The 17,347-nt window shown below is 41.1% G+C and overlaps 1 protein-coding gene across 1 annotated transcript; it reads right to left on the reverse strand.

The window, feature by feature from the left end:
- Positions 1-489: 489 nt before the first annotated feature.
- Positions 490-17,341, reverse strand: GYG1 (glycogenin 1). The gene is made up of 7 exons (XM_040568088.1): positions 15,183-17,341; positions 11,971-12,106; positions 9,984-10,158; positions 9,470-9,632; positions 5,559-5,685; positions 2,196-2,415; positions 490-1,287 (listed from the first exon to the last, which is right to left on the reverse strand). The coding sequence occupies exons 1-7, from the start codon at positions 15,187-15,189 to the stop codon at positions 1,117-1,119; spliced, it is 999 nt and encodes a 332-aa protein (XP_040424022.1). The 5' UTR covers positions 15,190-17,341; the 3' UTR covers positions 490-1,116.
- Between the last annotated feature and the right edge of the window lie 6 nt (positions 17,342-17,347).

Here is a 17,347-nt window from a genome sequence, read left to right on the forward strand (position 1 = left end):
AATACAGACTTCAGAACACTTGTTACTGTGGTATTTATACTACTTTTGTGTCTTAGAATACAATGTGTGGCATTCTTTTACTCTGCACACAGTGAAGGAATTGTTTTCCTAATCAGGGTAGGTGCAGTTACTCAAGCAGCTACTTGATTTTTACTTGCCCAAATAGTATCACCGTTGTGTTTAAAAACAATTTTATGTTCTACAGGGCTTACATTAGAGTTTATTCTATAGTAATCAAAATAAAAATTCCCTTTTCCCAAGCTCCATTCTGCTTCTGTGGAAAGCTTCAGCAGGTATTTCCTCTAGCAGCTCCCAGGCAAGTGATTATATACTCTGAAAATAATTACAGAACTAGAAGCTGGATATTTGCTAATGGTAGCTAGAATGGAGTTAAGAAAGTTTAGGGTTATAGCTGTTGAATATTTTAAATTATACTTCAAAGCTCCCCCCCCCCCTTTTTTTTTTTTTAAGAATTGCTCAAGAGTTTGAGGAAGCCAGAAACATAACTTGTTTTTATTTTTGCATCAAATGCAAATAACAGATCAAGCTCAGTTTACAAGGCCTGTAGAATATCGAACTGAACAAATGCATTCTGCCACGCTGTATGCACTGTGTAAGAAAACCTGGTCAAAACTTCAGTGCAATTGTGACTAGAAGAGCAAAGCAGTGCTATTACTGTTACACATTTATGTATCCTAATGTCATCAATACATTTATGGTAAAGCAGAATAGCGATCACTCTAGTGTATGAGCACTCCCATCAATCAGATTTTACACCTAAAACAGAAAGCAAAGGAATCAGTGCTAATCACCTTTATGTGGTGAAGTACAAACCCAGTGTCAAGGAGTATTTTGAGCCATTTGATCGCAACAGAAGAAAATGTGAGCTGAAAATACCTTTATCTAGTAGAGAGAACTGGATATTGGGCAATTACATCTGGCCCAAGGAATTCTGCTTCCTAGCGTTTGCTCAGTCTTCATCTGTAGCACTGCACTGGCCTTCAGCCAACAGTTTTTTCAAACTACTAGCAAGCTTAACTGACCACCATCTACAACCTTTCTAGCTGTTAGTTCTGGAACAAGTCCTTGTATTGCCAGTGCTTGAAACTGGCATTTCTACTGAAGGTAGGAGTCCAGTTTCTTCTTGATATTATCAAAGGAATCCATTCCCATGTAGTCAGCTTGACCTTGTTCCCACCGTTCCTTGCGTTCTTCTGAAGATATGGTTGGTAATACTGGTGATGGTGTTGATACTGACATGTGGGACACTGCCTCTGTAACCTCTGCCTAAAATGAAAGGCAGAGTAAAAATACAGAAATACCTTGCATATTTAGGGCAAGCAGCAGGCCATAGAACAGGACAACTAAATGGATGTTCTCATGCACAGCAACAAGCATTGCCAGTAAGCAGGGATCATGCAGCTTTCCTGGTAAAATAACAAAGAGTAACAGAAGTCACTTGGGGGGAGGGGAGTTTAAGTTCTTCATACCTCTCTACAGAAGCCACAAGAGAAAGCCAGAGTATAGACCAAGCCTGATAGCTGCAAATAGTTCGTTAGAAAGATGTAAGATTAAAGAGAACACATCTTAGAGATCAGTAACTTTAGGCTTAGAAAGGTTTAGAACTTAAACTGGCCCATGTACTAAGCTGAGACTGTAAAGTCTGCAGCCACCTGCTACTAAACTGTGCTTAACTAAGCTGTGCTTAAGAACTACGGTTAGAAGCATTATTTTGGCTTTACAAATATCAAGATTCATCACTGCAAGTCTACTTAAGTAACCTATTCTCTATTTATTGTGGGCCTACCTAGATTTGTTGTACCATGCAAGATCTGCATGTGTATATTGCATGCTCAACTGAGGTTCTTCTGTTTGAGAATGTTACTAGCTGCAGCACATTAAGGATTAGGGCCCTTCTCTTTATTTACTGAAGTTACTACAGTATCATTTCTGGTGCACCATTATGCTCTTAAGTAGTTCTAGGCAAGCAGACAGCTATGTTCAAGACCACTATAGCATACTTCCCATCTGTGTTATCCTTTATTCCAAGCTTAAAAGAACAAAGCCAAAAAACTCTGCACCCCACCAGTTAAACTACACCCAGGCTTTGAAGTAGACAGAAGGAAATTAGTGAGATAGCACAAAATCTGTTGCGTATACTTAGGTAGTTTCTATAAGAACACTGAAACACATACCATGTTTACACCTGTGGTAGGTTCTTTAGCAATTCCATGCTGCTCTAATAATGGTAGAATATTAGTCATATAGGTATCCCACCACATGTTGAGGAATTCTGGGTGAACTACTTTAGGGTCATCCATATTGCCTTTTATGCTTTTTGTTTTGGAGTCATATGTATAGTTCCATGGCTTTGTGCTTCCCAGGAAATGCACCACTTTAGTATTTGCACCAAACCTGTTGAAAAGAAAACATCAAAACTCCCCAGTTTCTGCAGGTGTCTAGGAAACAAGAGTTTTGGCTGTCAAATTTTAACCTGCAGTCTTTGTAGGTGTCCAGAAAACAAATATGAATATATTTAGAAAACTAAACACTAAATAATAAAACTGCCAATGCCTACTGGGACTGAAAGCATCACTATATAACGGAAAAAAATGCAGACAATTCTATGTTACACTAGTCAGAATACAGCCAAAACCTAACGGACTGAGCTATTTAAGTACTTACGGTCAAGTCTTTAGGTAGAGTGATGTCCATAGCTTGGGAGAGAGCAGTCTCAAGAAGCCACTGCAATTGGAACTAGTTGTAAAAGTGAAAAAGATTCTACTCCACAGTCAGTAATCCTGATAACGATGCATTACAAGCATTATGTAAAGAAGGGTCAGTAATAGAGTTACCCTTATAGACTACAGCCCTGTATAAAGGAACATCAGAAGGCCCTGCTGCAAGACTACCTCTGCAAAATAAAGCTTCTAACCTATATATGTATATATAATCAAAATAAAGACTATAATCTAGACATTTCAGAGGACGTCTGACCTTGCTACAGGGTCTTGCTAGACAGCCAATCGTTATTTTTCTAAATAATCTTACTTTGTTTTTTAAAACATTTCTTCAACAATTTTAACTCCCTTTTCAATGTGGACTTGAAGCTTTTGTTCTGTTACTGCTATGGTCTTTTGTAATAGAAGTGTAGATAATATCCATCCCTTTTGTAGTAAAGAACTTACACTGAAAGAGATAGCATTCATTTAATTCCTCTGTGATTCCAGAAACAGCATTCAGCTTGAGTCAGTTTGGAGAACAAGCAATACTACTCTCTCTAGTAATAGTGACTGTCTCATCTAGCTCATTTTGTGTCGTGTTAGGATTTCTCAAAATACTAATGAAATGGATAATAATGCCAAACTGGTTTGTCTAACAGCTTTCTTTATTTAAGCATACCCTGATCATTTGGACCAGGATTTGGTTGAGTTATGCTACATACAGAGACTGTGCAGGTACGTTTCAAAGACTGTACAATATTCAAAACAAAGCAATATGCATTTAGGTGGGGATTTTGTGCTATTATGGTATTTGACTATTTCCATACACTATTTTGACCATTATCGACCTTACTGCCAAATGAAAACCCATGCATGGGTGAAACAAGGTCAAGAATTGCAGTAATTTCAAGTTAAAAAAAATAAATGAATACACGCCGGGGGGGGTCAGTTTCTGGGCTCTAACTTCAAAACCCATATGTCAAGATTTGGCTTAGTAGGGCTACCTTAGCTTTGTTAGCTGTGACAGCACTATTTAGCAGCCTGAGTTGTCTTCATCATAGCCTGCTGTTGCTCTCAAGAAACTTGTCATTGTTTAAAAATCAAGGCTACTTAAAACTTCTTACACAATCTCTAACTTATGTTACTTTTTGTTACACTGCTTCTGCAAATGGAGAAGCGTATTCTTAGTATTCTGCCCAGTAAAGACCTGTACAACAATTGACAGATGCCAGGCTTCTACTATGCCCTCAGTATCTGCTTTCTAGATAAGATGCAGTACTTTATTCGGATGTTTAAGCTGAACTGTTAGAAAGCTTTATGTCCACATTTGCTACAGCAACTGATCTGTCTTTCCCCATCTCCCAAAATGCAATGTTTTGAAGTTAGAGACCATTTATCATTACTTGGCATTTTCTTTACCAAGACTGCTGTGAAGGTTAGCCTTGCTGTACAAAGCTACAAAGAGCTTTGTTATCAATGCCAGTAGGTTCAAATTTCAGGTTATTCCGACTGCTGTTTACTGTGAGTAGCTGATCTAACCAAAGGAAGTTGTTCTACCTATCGAACAGAACATTCATTCTACTTAATTGCTGCACTTCCAGCATTACACTGTTTGAAGGTCCGCTGAGTTCAGTTAGGCAATCAATTCAATCACTTATATGGAATTTTCTTCATCAGGAGTCCCCAGTCCAATTAGTCTTTCCTAGCAACAAGGTCATTTGTAAATTTAAGGTCATGTGGATAACCACCAACCAGTCATGGAAAACAGACATACTTTACAATAGACGTTAGCTTATCAAATGTTGTCCAACTACTTAGTCATTCTCAGGCTTGCATAGATTTCTTTAAATAAGCATTCCACTTTTAGCATGACAGTATTTCAGATGGTGTTTTGATCACAAGACAGTCTGACCTTGAGCCAGCACAGTCCTGCTTGTGCTAGCTGCTGCTTTAGACACTAGCAACTCGATGTCATTCAAAGATCAGATTGTTTTTTTGCAATTGGTACTTTCCTCCCTCCCCCAGCTGTCATAGCTCTTAATGATATGGGTTTCAGTGTAACATTTCAGCTTTTATAGCTGCCCCCTTTTCTTCTGTTTAACACTTTGAGTGACCTTGCCACGGACAGAGGGTTTACTCACAAACCAAATTTAATACTGCTAGGGAAGAGACTTTTTTTTCCTTACACTGGAAGTGTGCAACAATATGGTGCCTGGCTATAGTGTGTTCCATCTTGCTATTACTTAAGGAACAGTCTTAGATCTAGAAAGACTGTTGGGAAAGAATTCTACCTCTATGCAAGTCCTTGTTTATTATGTTTATTTGAGTAGCGGATGGGTTGATTGCAGCTACCAGTTAAATACCAAAAGTAATTTAAGTGATGAGAGTGCAAGTTATTTGGACAGGAACAATACCATCAGTGACATGCTGAAGTTCAGCTCAAGAAGATTCAAGAGCTATTGCCTTTGGCTAGAGCTCTAACTGACAGTATCCTATACTGGTGTTGTGATTCTCTCTTTTGTATGTAAGCTGTCAAGTGATGTTGGTTTACAGAAAGCACACTACCACCAGGAATGAGTGGTTTAAACTACCAACAGTTTTCAAAGCTTATCTATCATCAGGAGAGTATTAATTTTATTAACTATTAGAGTTTTTACTTTAAAGTAAAACTTCAAAGTAAACTTTAAAGAGTAGAAATTTATACGGTGTTTTAGTCACACTAAAAGTTTCTTTTTTTAAATGGCAACCATTAAGTTCACATTGTACTTGTTCATTATGTTACAATACATTAGTTTATATATGCTCTTGAAGGTCTTCTTAGAATTCTGAACTTACGCTTTAAATGCTGGAAGGTAAGAGTACACAGAACTGCTGCTCAAGTTATAAATAAATGGTAGATGTTTGTTCATGTCTGTTGTTGCCCAGCTGCTGAAGAAGGTGTTTAATAACCCCTGGTCTGCACCTGAAAGATAAAGGATTTATAAGCTACAAGCATACAGCTATTTTAGAGTCTTTCAGTCACTCTACCAGGCCTTCCTCATTAAGAGTTGGTAATGCAGTTTGTCACGTCCAGTAGGAGTTTGGCACTGATCCCTACCGTTCTATTTGTAAACAATCCTATAAACCTTGCAGTCTTTGAAAATCCAAAAAAAAAACACAAACAAAACAACAGAATGAAAGTAGTAGTATGTGCAAGGTTACTTTTGGTTTCTAAGAGACAGCAGGCTACTCTCAATCCCTGCCATTCAGTTTATTTTACAGTGTTATCTTCAAGCAGTACAAGACAGCAGAAAAGACTTGACAATTGGGTACTAAACAGTTGCTTCAGCAAAACTGTAGCTCACGTGACCAAGTGCTAACAATCAGTTTTATTATTTATGCTTACAGATATATGACCATGGCCTTGGAGCTGGAGTCAGTGGTCTTTAAAACCTGCAGCCCAAGATGCATCTACCTATAATGGGATCTAATAAGGAAAGCACATTCGGTCTTAGACACAGCACTAAAACAGAACCTTAATCAAATCCGTTAACAGGCAATGGAAGTTCCTAGTTCTGTACTATAAAGCTGCTGACTAACCCCTTAGTGAGGATAACCACCTAAATCATGGCTAGAGCTACTGTTTTGGGAGGGGTCAATTTGCAAGTAGAAGTTGTAATGAGGTCAAATGAGTCTAAAGTTGTCTGGTATGTCAGTAGTAGAGTAGCTAAAAAAAAATAAGCACCTGGCCCAAAGCAGACTAGTTTACAAGCAACTACTGAGAATTAAAAGCTACTTATATACCCTCTCATTCATTATTGCAGTCAATATACTTAGACTAAAGTGTATGCAATGTATTCAAGAACTGTAATTAGTTCCTCTTATGAAGGAGATTGAAGAGAGTCCCTCAACTTGCATTTGCTGTCTTCCCTCCACCTGTAACTGCATTCACAACTAGCATTGCTAAACAGGAGATAGATAGTTCAGAGACAGTATGTTTTATTTTAATCTTTAATTTTCTGAAGCACTCAGTTGCTGCTGATTCAGGAAAAAGGTTTGTTTTTCTTTGAATGACCTATAGTTAAAGTCAGGACAGTAGAAAGGTTACACCCTCAATGCAATTTGAGCAGAATTTGCTTTTTTGTAACTGAAGTGCCTACACCGACACTTTGCAATTAAACTTACAGGACATACACTGACAAATACAAGTTCTAGGTATCCCATTACAGCTGTGAGCATACATGCAGATTGCAGAGCGGGACACTGCAGACAGATTCAGTCCAGTAATTTCAGCCCCCTGACTTGCCTCTCAGCCCCTAAGGATGAAAAGCACTTTTGAACAAGTTGCCTGTCACAAGAGAGAGTCAAAGAAAGCAGACAAGACCTCCGGTCTTTGCTCAGTTATGTAACATTTTAAATTCTAACTTAAAACAGTGTTATGAATGTTTATGCTAAAAGTAAGATAATCTAGAAGATAAAGTCTTGGAGACCTCAGAACAGGTGGCTCATAATTAAAGGGGTAGCAGTGTGTTCAACTTACTCTACATGACTTTATCATTCAGACTTGTTCCACATACTCAATTTTTTTTTTCCAGATTGCATGCATTTGTGCCAAAGCAGCCACTGAAAGCAAAGTTTAGCTGTCCTAGTTCAGACTTCAACAGTAGTGTTGTACAAATTGGCCCTTAAACATAAGATCAGGCAGTAGTTAATTAGCTACATGTCTACAGATAGAATTCTGCTGCATTATGTCTTTAAAAGACAAAGCAACTGTTTTAGATACCAGGGTAAAAAGCCAGAGGATTGTCCAAGTCTTATCAACAGCTCTTAAGGTACCAATACTACCAGAGTTCTTTTAAAAAACAGACTTTTTTCCTCCTCTAGTTCCCTATTGTCTATTTGAACTTCACCTTTCTACATAAAGTAGTTGTCACTATGTAAGTAGCTGTCATTGTACCATTTCTGGACAACAGCATTACATAGGAGCTATCCATCTGCTCTAGTTTATCATCAGGAAATGCCGTGGAAGGTCTTGCATTTCCTAGTTAGTACTACTGTAGATGTGGTGCTTTGAGCTTGATTTCAGCATAACTTGGTAGATTACAGAGTTTGCATCCCTGTACCCTATTAAGGGCAGTAACCGTCCACAGATGTTTCTTAGGAAGTTTCCTAGGAACTTTTATTACTGTCTGAATCAATTTAAGTTTAAATCCACTCTCTCCAAGTTCATAAGCTCAATAGCAGCATATACAGATAGAGACAGGTAAGTCTCCACTGCCTCGTTATTTAGATCAATACTACCATTTAGTAAAAGCTGAGTAAGTTTATAGCTGAAGTTAAAATTACAGTTCTAAAAATTTGGTACTTAAACCATTAACCCACCATTTTTGTTGTTAACAGCTGCAACAATGGCTACATGTTGACAACATCAAGGAAGTTTCACCATTTTGTGGCTTTAGCTCTCAAGTCAGAAAGAACACTGAGGAAGCAGTTCTATTTTTTAAAAGAACAGGGGCCTTAGGCTTAGAAGATGGACTTGCTAGGAGTCGAGCTTAAAGCTCAAAGGAGACAAGTCTCAGATATAACTGGAGCTACTCAGTGAGTTCCCACAAAGTTTTTTTTTTATTATTATTTCAACAATTCAGTACCATCATGCATCTTTTGTCATATCTAGAGGATCAATTTACCTCCAACATTTGAGAACACTCCTAGAGCTACCAACCACTGCCTCTTTAGTCATGAGGTATAGACAGACCCTTCATTACAGTACTTATTTTCACTTATTTACCTGGTATTATTAAGCATCCAACTGACACTTATGTTCTATAATAGGCCACACATAGGAGCCCATAAAGTTACAGGGATGATTCTGCAAACTAAGACCGGCATCTAGAATTTTTACCGTTTACAGCGTACTGGAAGGTAAGTCAACAAGCTAATTGCCTTCAAGTAAGAGTACAATCTAATGGTCTTATTACATAGTTTTTTGCAGCTTTTTTGGTAAGACTTGGTTTTGTGCCACAGTAGCTACATAATGAAATTTAGTGACTGAAACAGAGAGCTCGTCATTTAGAAGCCTTTAACTACAGCAGATTTCAAGCAACGTGTGTTCACTGCAATGGTAATAGATTGCAAAGACTAACAGGACAGCAGAAGTTGGCTTCTCAAACTTAGGATTGGTCACTGTGCCAGACTTAAGTGACCTACAGTGGGTAGCAGTCAATGCTGCACACACTTGATATTGGGAAAAAGATGGTTTACCATCCTACAATGATAGGAAGCTATCACACAATATCAAGAGACAGTTTTATCTTCAAATAATTTAGTTTCTCTGAAGGTGCACTCAAGCTGCTTGTACTACTCTTCCTTCCTCACTGTAACTTGAATTAACATAGAACACCTGGCCTTGAGCGTTGAAGAGCTGAATTTATTTAGCAATGCATGAAGCGTAGCACTACAGTTTCAATTTGCTCATGCATTCACTGCACTTGCTGTATCCCAAGACTCCTTGTTACGTGATTTTGCCTTGCTAATGCTTATAGCTGCTGGTTTAGAGGCCAAACTCTTATGTTATTCCAGGAAACCTGATGAAAGTAGATGTTTTACATATTGGAATAATATCTTCTATTGTGATAAGATTATTGTGTAGTTACACTGGAGTTCAGAATTCCATCAGAGTCCCCATGATACGTATCTAGTTACTGAGCCATCCCAACCACCATTACCATTGTGGTCTAACTTACATTGGAATACAAATGAATACATACCATCAAAGCTGCCTTTCTCTGTGGCAAACTGTAACAGCTGATTGTATGTTTCAATGGAAGGTCGGTAAACAAAAACTCCAGAATTAAAACAATCAGGCCAGCCTGGATCTGGTGCTGCAGACAGCTCTTCTCTCTCAAAAAGCTCATCGATATTTGACAAAACCTAGTTGTAGGGGGGCAAAAAATTGCTTTCTGGTTTCTAGGGTAGGAATTGGGGTATCTTGTTTTAATGGATTTTGACATCCATCTTAAGACATGAAATAAAATTCTCATATTGATGCTCTTGTCTTATGGAAGACGATACGGAGATAGCGCCCACAGACTACATGTTACAAGGAATTACTTAGAAATAAGTGCACATACATTTTTAGAGAGTTACCAGTCCAAACAGCGAGACCACCTCTGTCATCCCTCCTTCCCCTCAAAAATAAAACAAAACAAACACCACAGAAAAATCCAACCAACAACCCTCAAACCAGGTCATGAAGAGGTACCATGAGACATGACCACTTACCATTGTGTCTGCATCCATGAAAACACACTTTGAAAACTGTGTCAGTTCCCAGCAGTGAAGCTTTGTTAACGTGACACCCAGCTCAGGTCTTTTCATTAATGCTAAGTGTGCTGAATCCCCACTATCCAGGATGTTTACCAATATCACTTCATGAAATACTTTTTCTAGCACTTCCCTGTGGAAAGAGTTAGTTGCCAAAATTTAGTTCTATTGTTCCAGTACTGAACCACTTAACAGATTCCATTAACAAAAGTGGAGTAACAGAGAACCTGGCAATATTTCTTGTGCCAGCAGTAAGAGTTGACTATGTACGGTGGGATGCATAAATATACCTGTCAACCTCAAGGTTTCTAGTTTGTAGCGGTTACCTTTTAGGGAGCTAAGAATTACTACCTTCCCCACTCCCCCAGGGCTTTAATTGGTATTGCTACCAGGTCCATGGTTACATACTACAAGCTATCCACATGGCTTTTTTTTTCCCCACAGTCAAACTAATTTTTGGTGAGTGAACAGTCTACTTTCAACAGGCAGTTAGGAAATGGGAAGTTGTTAGAGTACCTTGGGCAGGACACTAGCTGAATCCTAAGCAGCTGAAAGGGAAGTTTATACAGTAATCATGACAACATCATTCTGGATTTGTGACTACTAAGGCCATGTGACCTGACCCAGTTACTAAAACTTTCTTTATCCTAAAAATCTGTAAGGGCTCACGTAATTGTGGTTCTGGGTACAGCAGCATTTTGACTCAATATTATTTTCACCTTGAGGGTGACTTAAGTTTTCAGACAGCATAGTAAATTTTTGTGGTAGATATCCAACCTTTGCTTTAGCATCACTGTTTAGTTCAAGAGACATTAATGCAGCTTAAAACATGAAGTATCTGTAAAGTCTCACTATTCTATAGAGTATTTTGTACCAATAACTCCAGACCATTCGATTTGAGCCACAGAGCTTGTAAACGTGTTTTAGAACACTGTTTTGCAAGGCTGTCTTTACACCAACAGTTTGGTACAGACAGTTGCTTCTGAATTTAAGGCATACATCGTTTGTGGACACAAAGTATGAAGTTCCATTTAACTACCTATCGAGTAGTGTATCTATTGGTTTTCTTGCTATAGCTGTTTTAAGGGCATGGTACTAACTGCATTGCTCTAGCACAGTAAGCACATCTGTGTGATTCATCTGGAAGGCGCACAGTCACTTAACATGTTAGATGTACCTATGTGAACCATCTTTATAGTGATAAGACTGTTCAGCTCCCACAGAACTCCAGAGAGATTAATTTGTTACTGAACCACTACCATCGCTGTACGTTATCTTTTCAGAACTTCCCACGTAGAGAGTCTTGACCTGTAATCTGTAGTTCATATAGCAAGTGAGTTATTCCCCACCAACAACCCTTAGATGTGGAAAAAGCACCTTGTCAGTTCCATGCTGAGACTAGTTCTAGAGAGGCTGTAGAAAGCAGCTGTCTCAATTTGTGGTAATACTGAAATGCCTCCACGCTGCTGATTTAACATATGTGATGCTGCATTAGTTCTACTCGTTTTCTTCTCCATGATAAAATCTGATTTGAAGCATCTGCTAAATTTCAATAGTTTGGGTTACAATAACTCAATCCAGAATGCTTCAGAGGTAAATACCAATCCCCTACTTCCGTCTCCATATGCATACATACACAGCTAATGAAGGCATGGGCAACTTTGCATTGTCAGACAGTTTTAAGTAGGGCTACAAAAGAGCAGAGATCTAGTTGAAATATGTCGCAGCTTAGTGCTCTAACTAGAGAGTATTTTTTAAATTTATCATATGGGAAAAAAATGTTTTATGTCTGAAGCCCTTACAGAATTCCAGATAGTTTAAGTTAATTCTGCTAAGCTTAGTTCAGTTTCCAGAGTTTTGGAAGGTTACCAGCAAGAAATTTAACTTTTTTCAACCTTCACAACAGCAGCAGCTGTGGCAGTTTAATATATTTAAGTGACCTTACCTCATAGAATCTGAGACCTGAGGAGTTATAAGTGCAGTCAACTTCCTTGTTGTTCTGTGCTGTTGCAAGGATGAACCAAGTACAAGTGCTCCTTTCACATAGGAATCATTTGTGGCTAGAGTCACAAAGGACTGGTCTGGAAGAAATTAACTTGGTCAAAGTTAGCACAATCTGCTACTTTAAGACTAAAGACCTCTAACATGCACTAACTCAGCATCGCACCTACCTATGTGGCAAAACAAAGCATATTAGCATTGCGTAGCTATACTTGCTATTAATAGCTTGACACATGGCAAAATGCAGTAGAAAAAACTGTTGCAAGAGAAAACCAGTTGCAGTTTTCCCCACGGGTTAAATATGTCATGCTAGATGTTACAGATGATCAAAAAGGTCTAGAGATGTGTTTTAGCCAATTATATACTATTTTTAAGCTAAAACTATTAGAGGCAGTAAGCTTGCATTTTTTCTTTTTTAAAGTTAGTAACAGCAGAGTTTTATAAAGCTACACTGGGTTCAGCTTTGAACCCTGAAGCTAGGGCACAATAAAACTTATGGTTTGTTTTCAAATGAAAGTACACATCGAATTAGATCTTGGACAACAGTACTACGTCTTAGTAGCTCAGGATTTTGAGTTGTTTAGAAAGACATGGTTGCAGCTGTGTAACAAGAATGCAAGATTTAAATGGGAAGTATCTAGTAATATGATAAGCAATTCAAGACCTGTAGCAATAGTTTTTGCTCTTTAATGCTCTCTAGAGAGGTAAGGCTGGATTGTTACTATAATTCTCTGCTCTAGCAGTACCTTAAAAATAGAAGATGCATCACTTTGCCATATACTACTTATCGAGGCCATATACTACAAGCTTTTGCCAGGGTGGGACTGACATAGGCAAACAAATGACCTTTAAATTTCTTCAGTTCATTCTTAGCTGTGATTACATAGCCTTTTCCAAGCTACAAGACTTTATAAAAAAGCATGCTTTTTTCCTAACAAACTATTTTAACACTATGAGCAAAACAGTTTCTTCCAAACAATTTCAATAGTAGATTTTTACATTAAAATTTATTTTTGAAACATTAATTTTCTTTACAGAAGTTACCTAGTTTAGATCAGGATGGGGAATGAGGGTTCTGTGCACTTAGAGACTTAAGATCAAGTCTAGTAGTAAGATTAAAATACCAACTACTCTATTTTCAGAGCATTGTTTGGGACAACTATTCAACCCATGAAAGTCACATTTTCACCATTTTTTTTTTTGGGGGGGGGGGGGGGGGGGGGTGTTAATACCATCTGAACAGTTGACAAACTCATGTACCATAATGGTCTATAAGGTCAGCAAACCCGGTTTGCAAGCTCTAGAGGGTTTTATAGCTAGTTTGTACTTCACTTTGCAGCAAAACCAGCTCATCCCCAGAAACATTGATTCTAGTGGTCAAATGCAAAATTCAAAAAAGCTTCTATAATGCCAGTAATTAATTATTTTTCAATTCACTTAATTTGTAATAGTTCATATAATTCAGCAAATCTATAGAACAGTCTCCTGTTTCTTTAGAGCTTTGAAGCCTTACAAACAGCAAGCGTGTAACATTTTAACCGGTATAAACACCCTTCTAATAGGGATGTATGTTCATTACTGAATTTGCATGTTACTCCTCAACTGCTCAAAAATAGTAGTCTGCCGTTCTGCATAGATGGACAGCTAACTAAAATTCCAATGTGGACAAAGTGAGATTATGCCAGCAATATAAAGATATTCTTGCTACTGACAGACTAGTATTTTTTGTTTAACTGTTCGCTTGTATATTCCTAACAAGTCTCCTCAACTTCCTGAAACTAAGTGCATTCAGGTTCTGTGTTGCCACGTTTGGTGGTTAGGTAGCTTGCATGACACACACAGAGGTTTTACAGAAAATACAGTCAATTTACAAATGGAGTAAGGGTTAAGAAGTCCCTATTACATCTCAACTGCAATAGGATTCACTATGACTGCTTGATGGGATGAAGGTATTAGCAACTTGTACAGCATCAAAATTAGTACAGCTTTCCAAAGTTTTGAATAGAGCATATTCTCTTTCGCACATTCTCTCAACTACAGTCATAGCAGAAGTACATTCACACACTATAAATGAATCCATACTACGGTTTAGGCAAGACCAATTACTGCTCTATATAGAAGTAAAATCTGCAAGAGATAACGTGGGAGGGATATCTGCACAGCATTCTAATTGAGCTCTCAGCCCTCAGCCAGAACCATGCCCAGGGACATGCTTGGCTGCCCAGTCCATAGGCTGTAGCAGCTGTATGGCACAGTCTTTGCAGGGGCCCCTAACAGAGAAGGGCAGCATTCTAGAAGCCTGAGCTAGGAGCAGTCAATTAACAGTGTGCAGGACAGTACTTAGAACATTTGCCCCAGGTGTTTTATATTCAACCCAGGAACATTTAACTTGTTTTAGATGTGCCAGCGTACAGATCCAGAGTTCTCACATTTGTTTGTCTACTCCCCTGCTCTCCGAGTTAGGTACTGGTACCTCTCAGTCCTGAGTACAGGATTCCTAGAGACAGGAGTATCTAAGCAAGGCATGCATTGGGAGAGGCAGAGCAGATGATTTCCTGCAGCCTTCCAAATCTGAAAGTGAAACCGGCGTCGCTGACAGCTTCACCAGAAGCAACAAGGGGGGAAAAGGGAAGAAAAAAGGCCAGGCATACTTGGAAAGGCGGTGAGGAACTGCAGAGCGCCGAGACGCCCGGAAACTACGAGCCCTCTTCCGTGTCTCAGGAGAGGGTGAGGGTTTCCTCCTGCGAGCCGCTACAGCCCTGCGAGCTCCCCGCGCCCTCCCGCCTCCCTCACGGTGGGGAACGGGGCCCGGCGCGGAGCCGGGCTGAAGCGGGAACGTCCTCTTAACCCGCACGAAGGTGCCGGCGGGGCGTCCCCACGGCCCCCCGCAGGCAACCCCGGCCCCTACCGGCCGCGGCGTCAGCTCGCCGCGTCCTCGCATCGCGGGCTGCAGTCAGCAGCCCGCCCCGAGAGCTCACCGCTGGCAAGGGCTGCTGCCTAAAAATAGGGGCCGCCGCGGCCCGCCCTGGCCCCGCGCCGCAGCCAGGACGCGGCCAGGGACGGCGTGCCAGCCCCGCTCGTCCAGCCCGCGCCGCCAGCAGCGGTCACGAGCCGCAGCACGGAGGCCGGGTGGCCGCGAGGAGGTGCGGCACTGACCTGCCATGGTGCCGGCTCCGCGGGACGCCCGCAGCAGACGCGGCGACCGCGCTCCGAGGTCTGCGCTGCGGCCTCTCCTTATATAGGGGCGGGGCCGCGCGCCAGCTGTCTTTGGCCGGCAGGCGGAGGCCCCGCCCCTCGGCGGCCGAGGGACCGCCTAGGGCGGGGCTCCGCCATGATGGCCAGCGGCGGCGGCACGTCACTCGCCTTGGGGCGGCGGCCAGGCTCGGGCGGCGCGCGAGGTTCCTGGGCAGGGGGCAAAGGGGGCGCGTGGGACCGCGGCGTGAGGGCCGTGTGTCTCCCCTGGTGCCTCCTAGGCCGCCCTGGCCTGGAAAATACTCCGCTGTGCGGAGGAAGGGTCGGAGCCACGGCTCGGGCTGGCAACGCCGCTGGCCCGGGAGAGTGCTGCTGCTGTGGCCGCCCTAGGGAAGGGGTGAGGAGGAGCTTTCACTTCGGGGTTAACGCCCTGGTGCCTCAGTTAGGAGACTGTAACTGCTATCGTTGGTGGTGCTTGGCACCTCAGGGGAGTGCGTGTCGTTAGGTAAGATCACAGGATGGTTTGGGTTGCAAGGGACTAGACCTTAAAGACCATCTCATTCCAGCTCCCTACCCCCACCCCCACCCCACGCCCCCCGCATGGGCAGGGACACCTCCCACCAGACGAGGTTTCTCCAAGCCCCATCCAGCCTGGCCTTAAACACTTCCAGGGATGGGACATCCACAACTTCTCTGGGCAACCTGTTCCAGTGTCTCACCACCCTCACAGTAAAGAATTTCTTCCTTTAATCTAAGTCTGCGCTCTTTTAGTTTAAAGCCATTACTGCTTGTCCTGTCGTTGCACTCCCTGACAGTCCCTCACCAGCTTTCCTGCAGGCCCTCCTTAGGTACGGTAGGGCTGCTCTAAGGTCTCCCTGGAGCCTTCTTTGCTCCAGGCTGAACAACCCCAACTGCCTCAGCCTGCCTTCATAGGAAAGGTGCTCCAACCCACTTGTCATCCTTGTGGCCCTCTGGACTCTCATGAGAACGGAGTAGAGAGGGAAAATCAGAGGAGAGGGGGAGAGGATGAGGAGATACATCTATAATTGATTCATGCCTCAAGTTTGGTCCTTGCAGAAATGTAAGCTGTACCTTTTCAGGAAGATAGGAAGGGTGCTAATAACTTCGTAAGCTCTCCTTTAGCACCCTTGCTAGCATTATAAATATTAAGACTTTAGTGCAGCTCCTTCATTAGTCACGTGGCTCTCTACATAATAATCAAAACTGAGCAACTAAAGGTGATGACAAATCGTGAAAGGCATAGACACACAAGATACTGTAACCAATTATGTGGGTTAGTACAAATAATAATGGAATTACAGATGGGATGGGCTGAGGTGGGAAGGGACCTCTGGAGGTCATCGGGTCCAGATCTCTGCTCAACAGGGTCGCCTAGAGCCAGTTTCCCAAGACCAAGTCTAGATGACTGGCATAATCCTGTGGTTTGTGAGGTACTTTGCGTCCATTAAAAGTACTCAACCCTTAAACTTTCCTTCAAAAACTAAAAGCCAACCCACAGAGATTAAGACCAGTCAGTTTAAAAGGTGTTACTGAACACTGTTTTTTCACTTGACGTGAAGCACCTGTAGGAGTGGAGTCTAACCAAGTCAGAATCAAGCTGCTTAAGTCTCCATTTGATTTCAGGTAAATGCTCTGATGCGTGCTTTGATATAACTACGGAGGGATAGTCCAACTGCAAAGCGTCAGGTTGTTTCTTAGTTCACAACTTTCCCATCACTGATAGAAAATCCCTTTAAATAAGTAGAGCTACTGTCATTTTTAATAAACACGTGCTCATAAGGTGTTTTGGAAGGGTCTCTCAAGGAATACAGTATGCTTTTGATTTTTATACCTTTTGAAAAGCCACAGATCTTACTATTCTTGATGTATAATTTGTTAAAGGCAGGAGTTCAAATACGTGTTTCAGAGTAGAGGTCAGGATAAAATATGTATTTCCTGTTGTCACAGAAAATGGGTTGTTAAATTGAACATTCTTCAGAGAATCTGGGTTTGCCTTTACTTGTTTGGATGGGTCCATGGCACAGAAGAAAAGAGTAGAAGCAATTCAGTGTTTCCAGAGCAGCCAAGCAGGATTCCCAACCATAATGCTTTTGTTTTTGAAAGCAGGT

This window comes from Cygnus olor, chromosome 9, assembly GCF_009769625.2.
Source record: "Cygnus olor isolate bCygOlo1 chromosome 9, bCygOlo1.pri.v2, whole genome shotgun sequence".
Lineage (NCBI taxonomy): Eukaryota > Metazoa > Chordata > Aves > Anseriformes > Anatidae > Cygnus > Cygnus olor.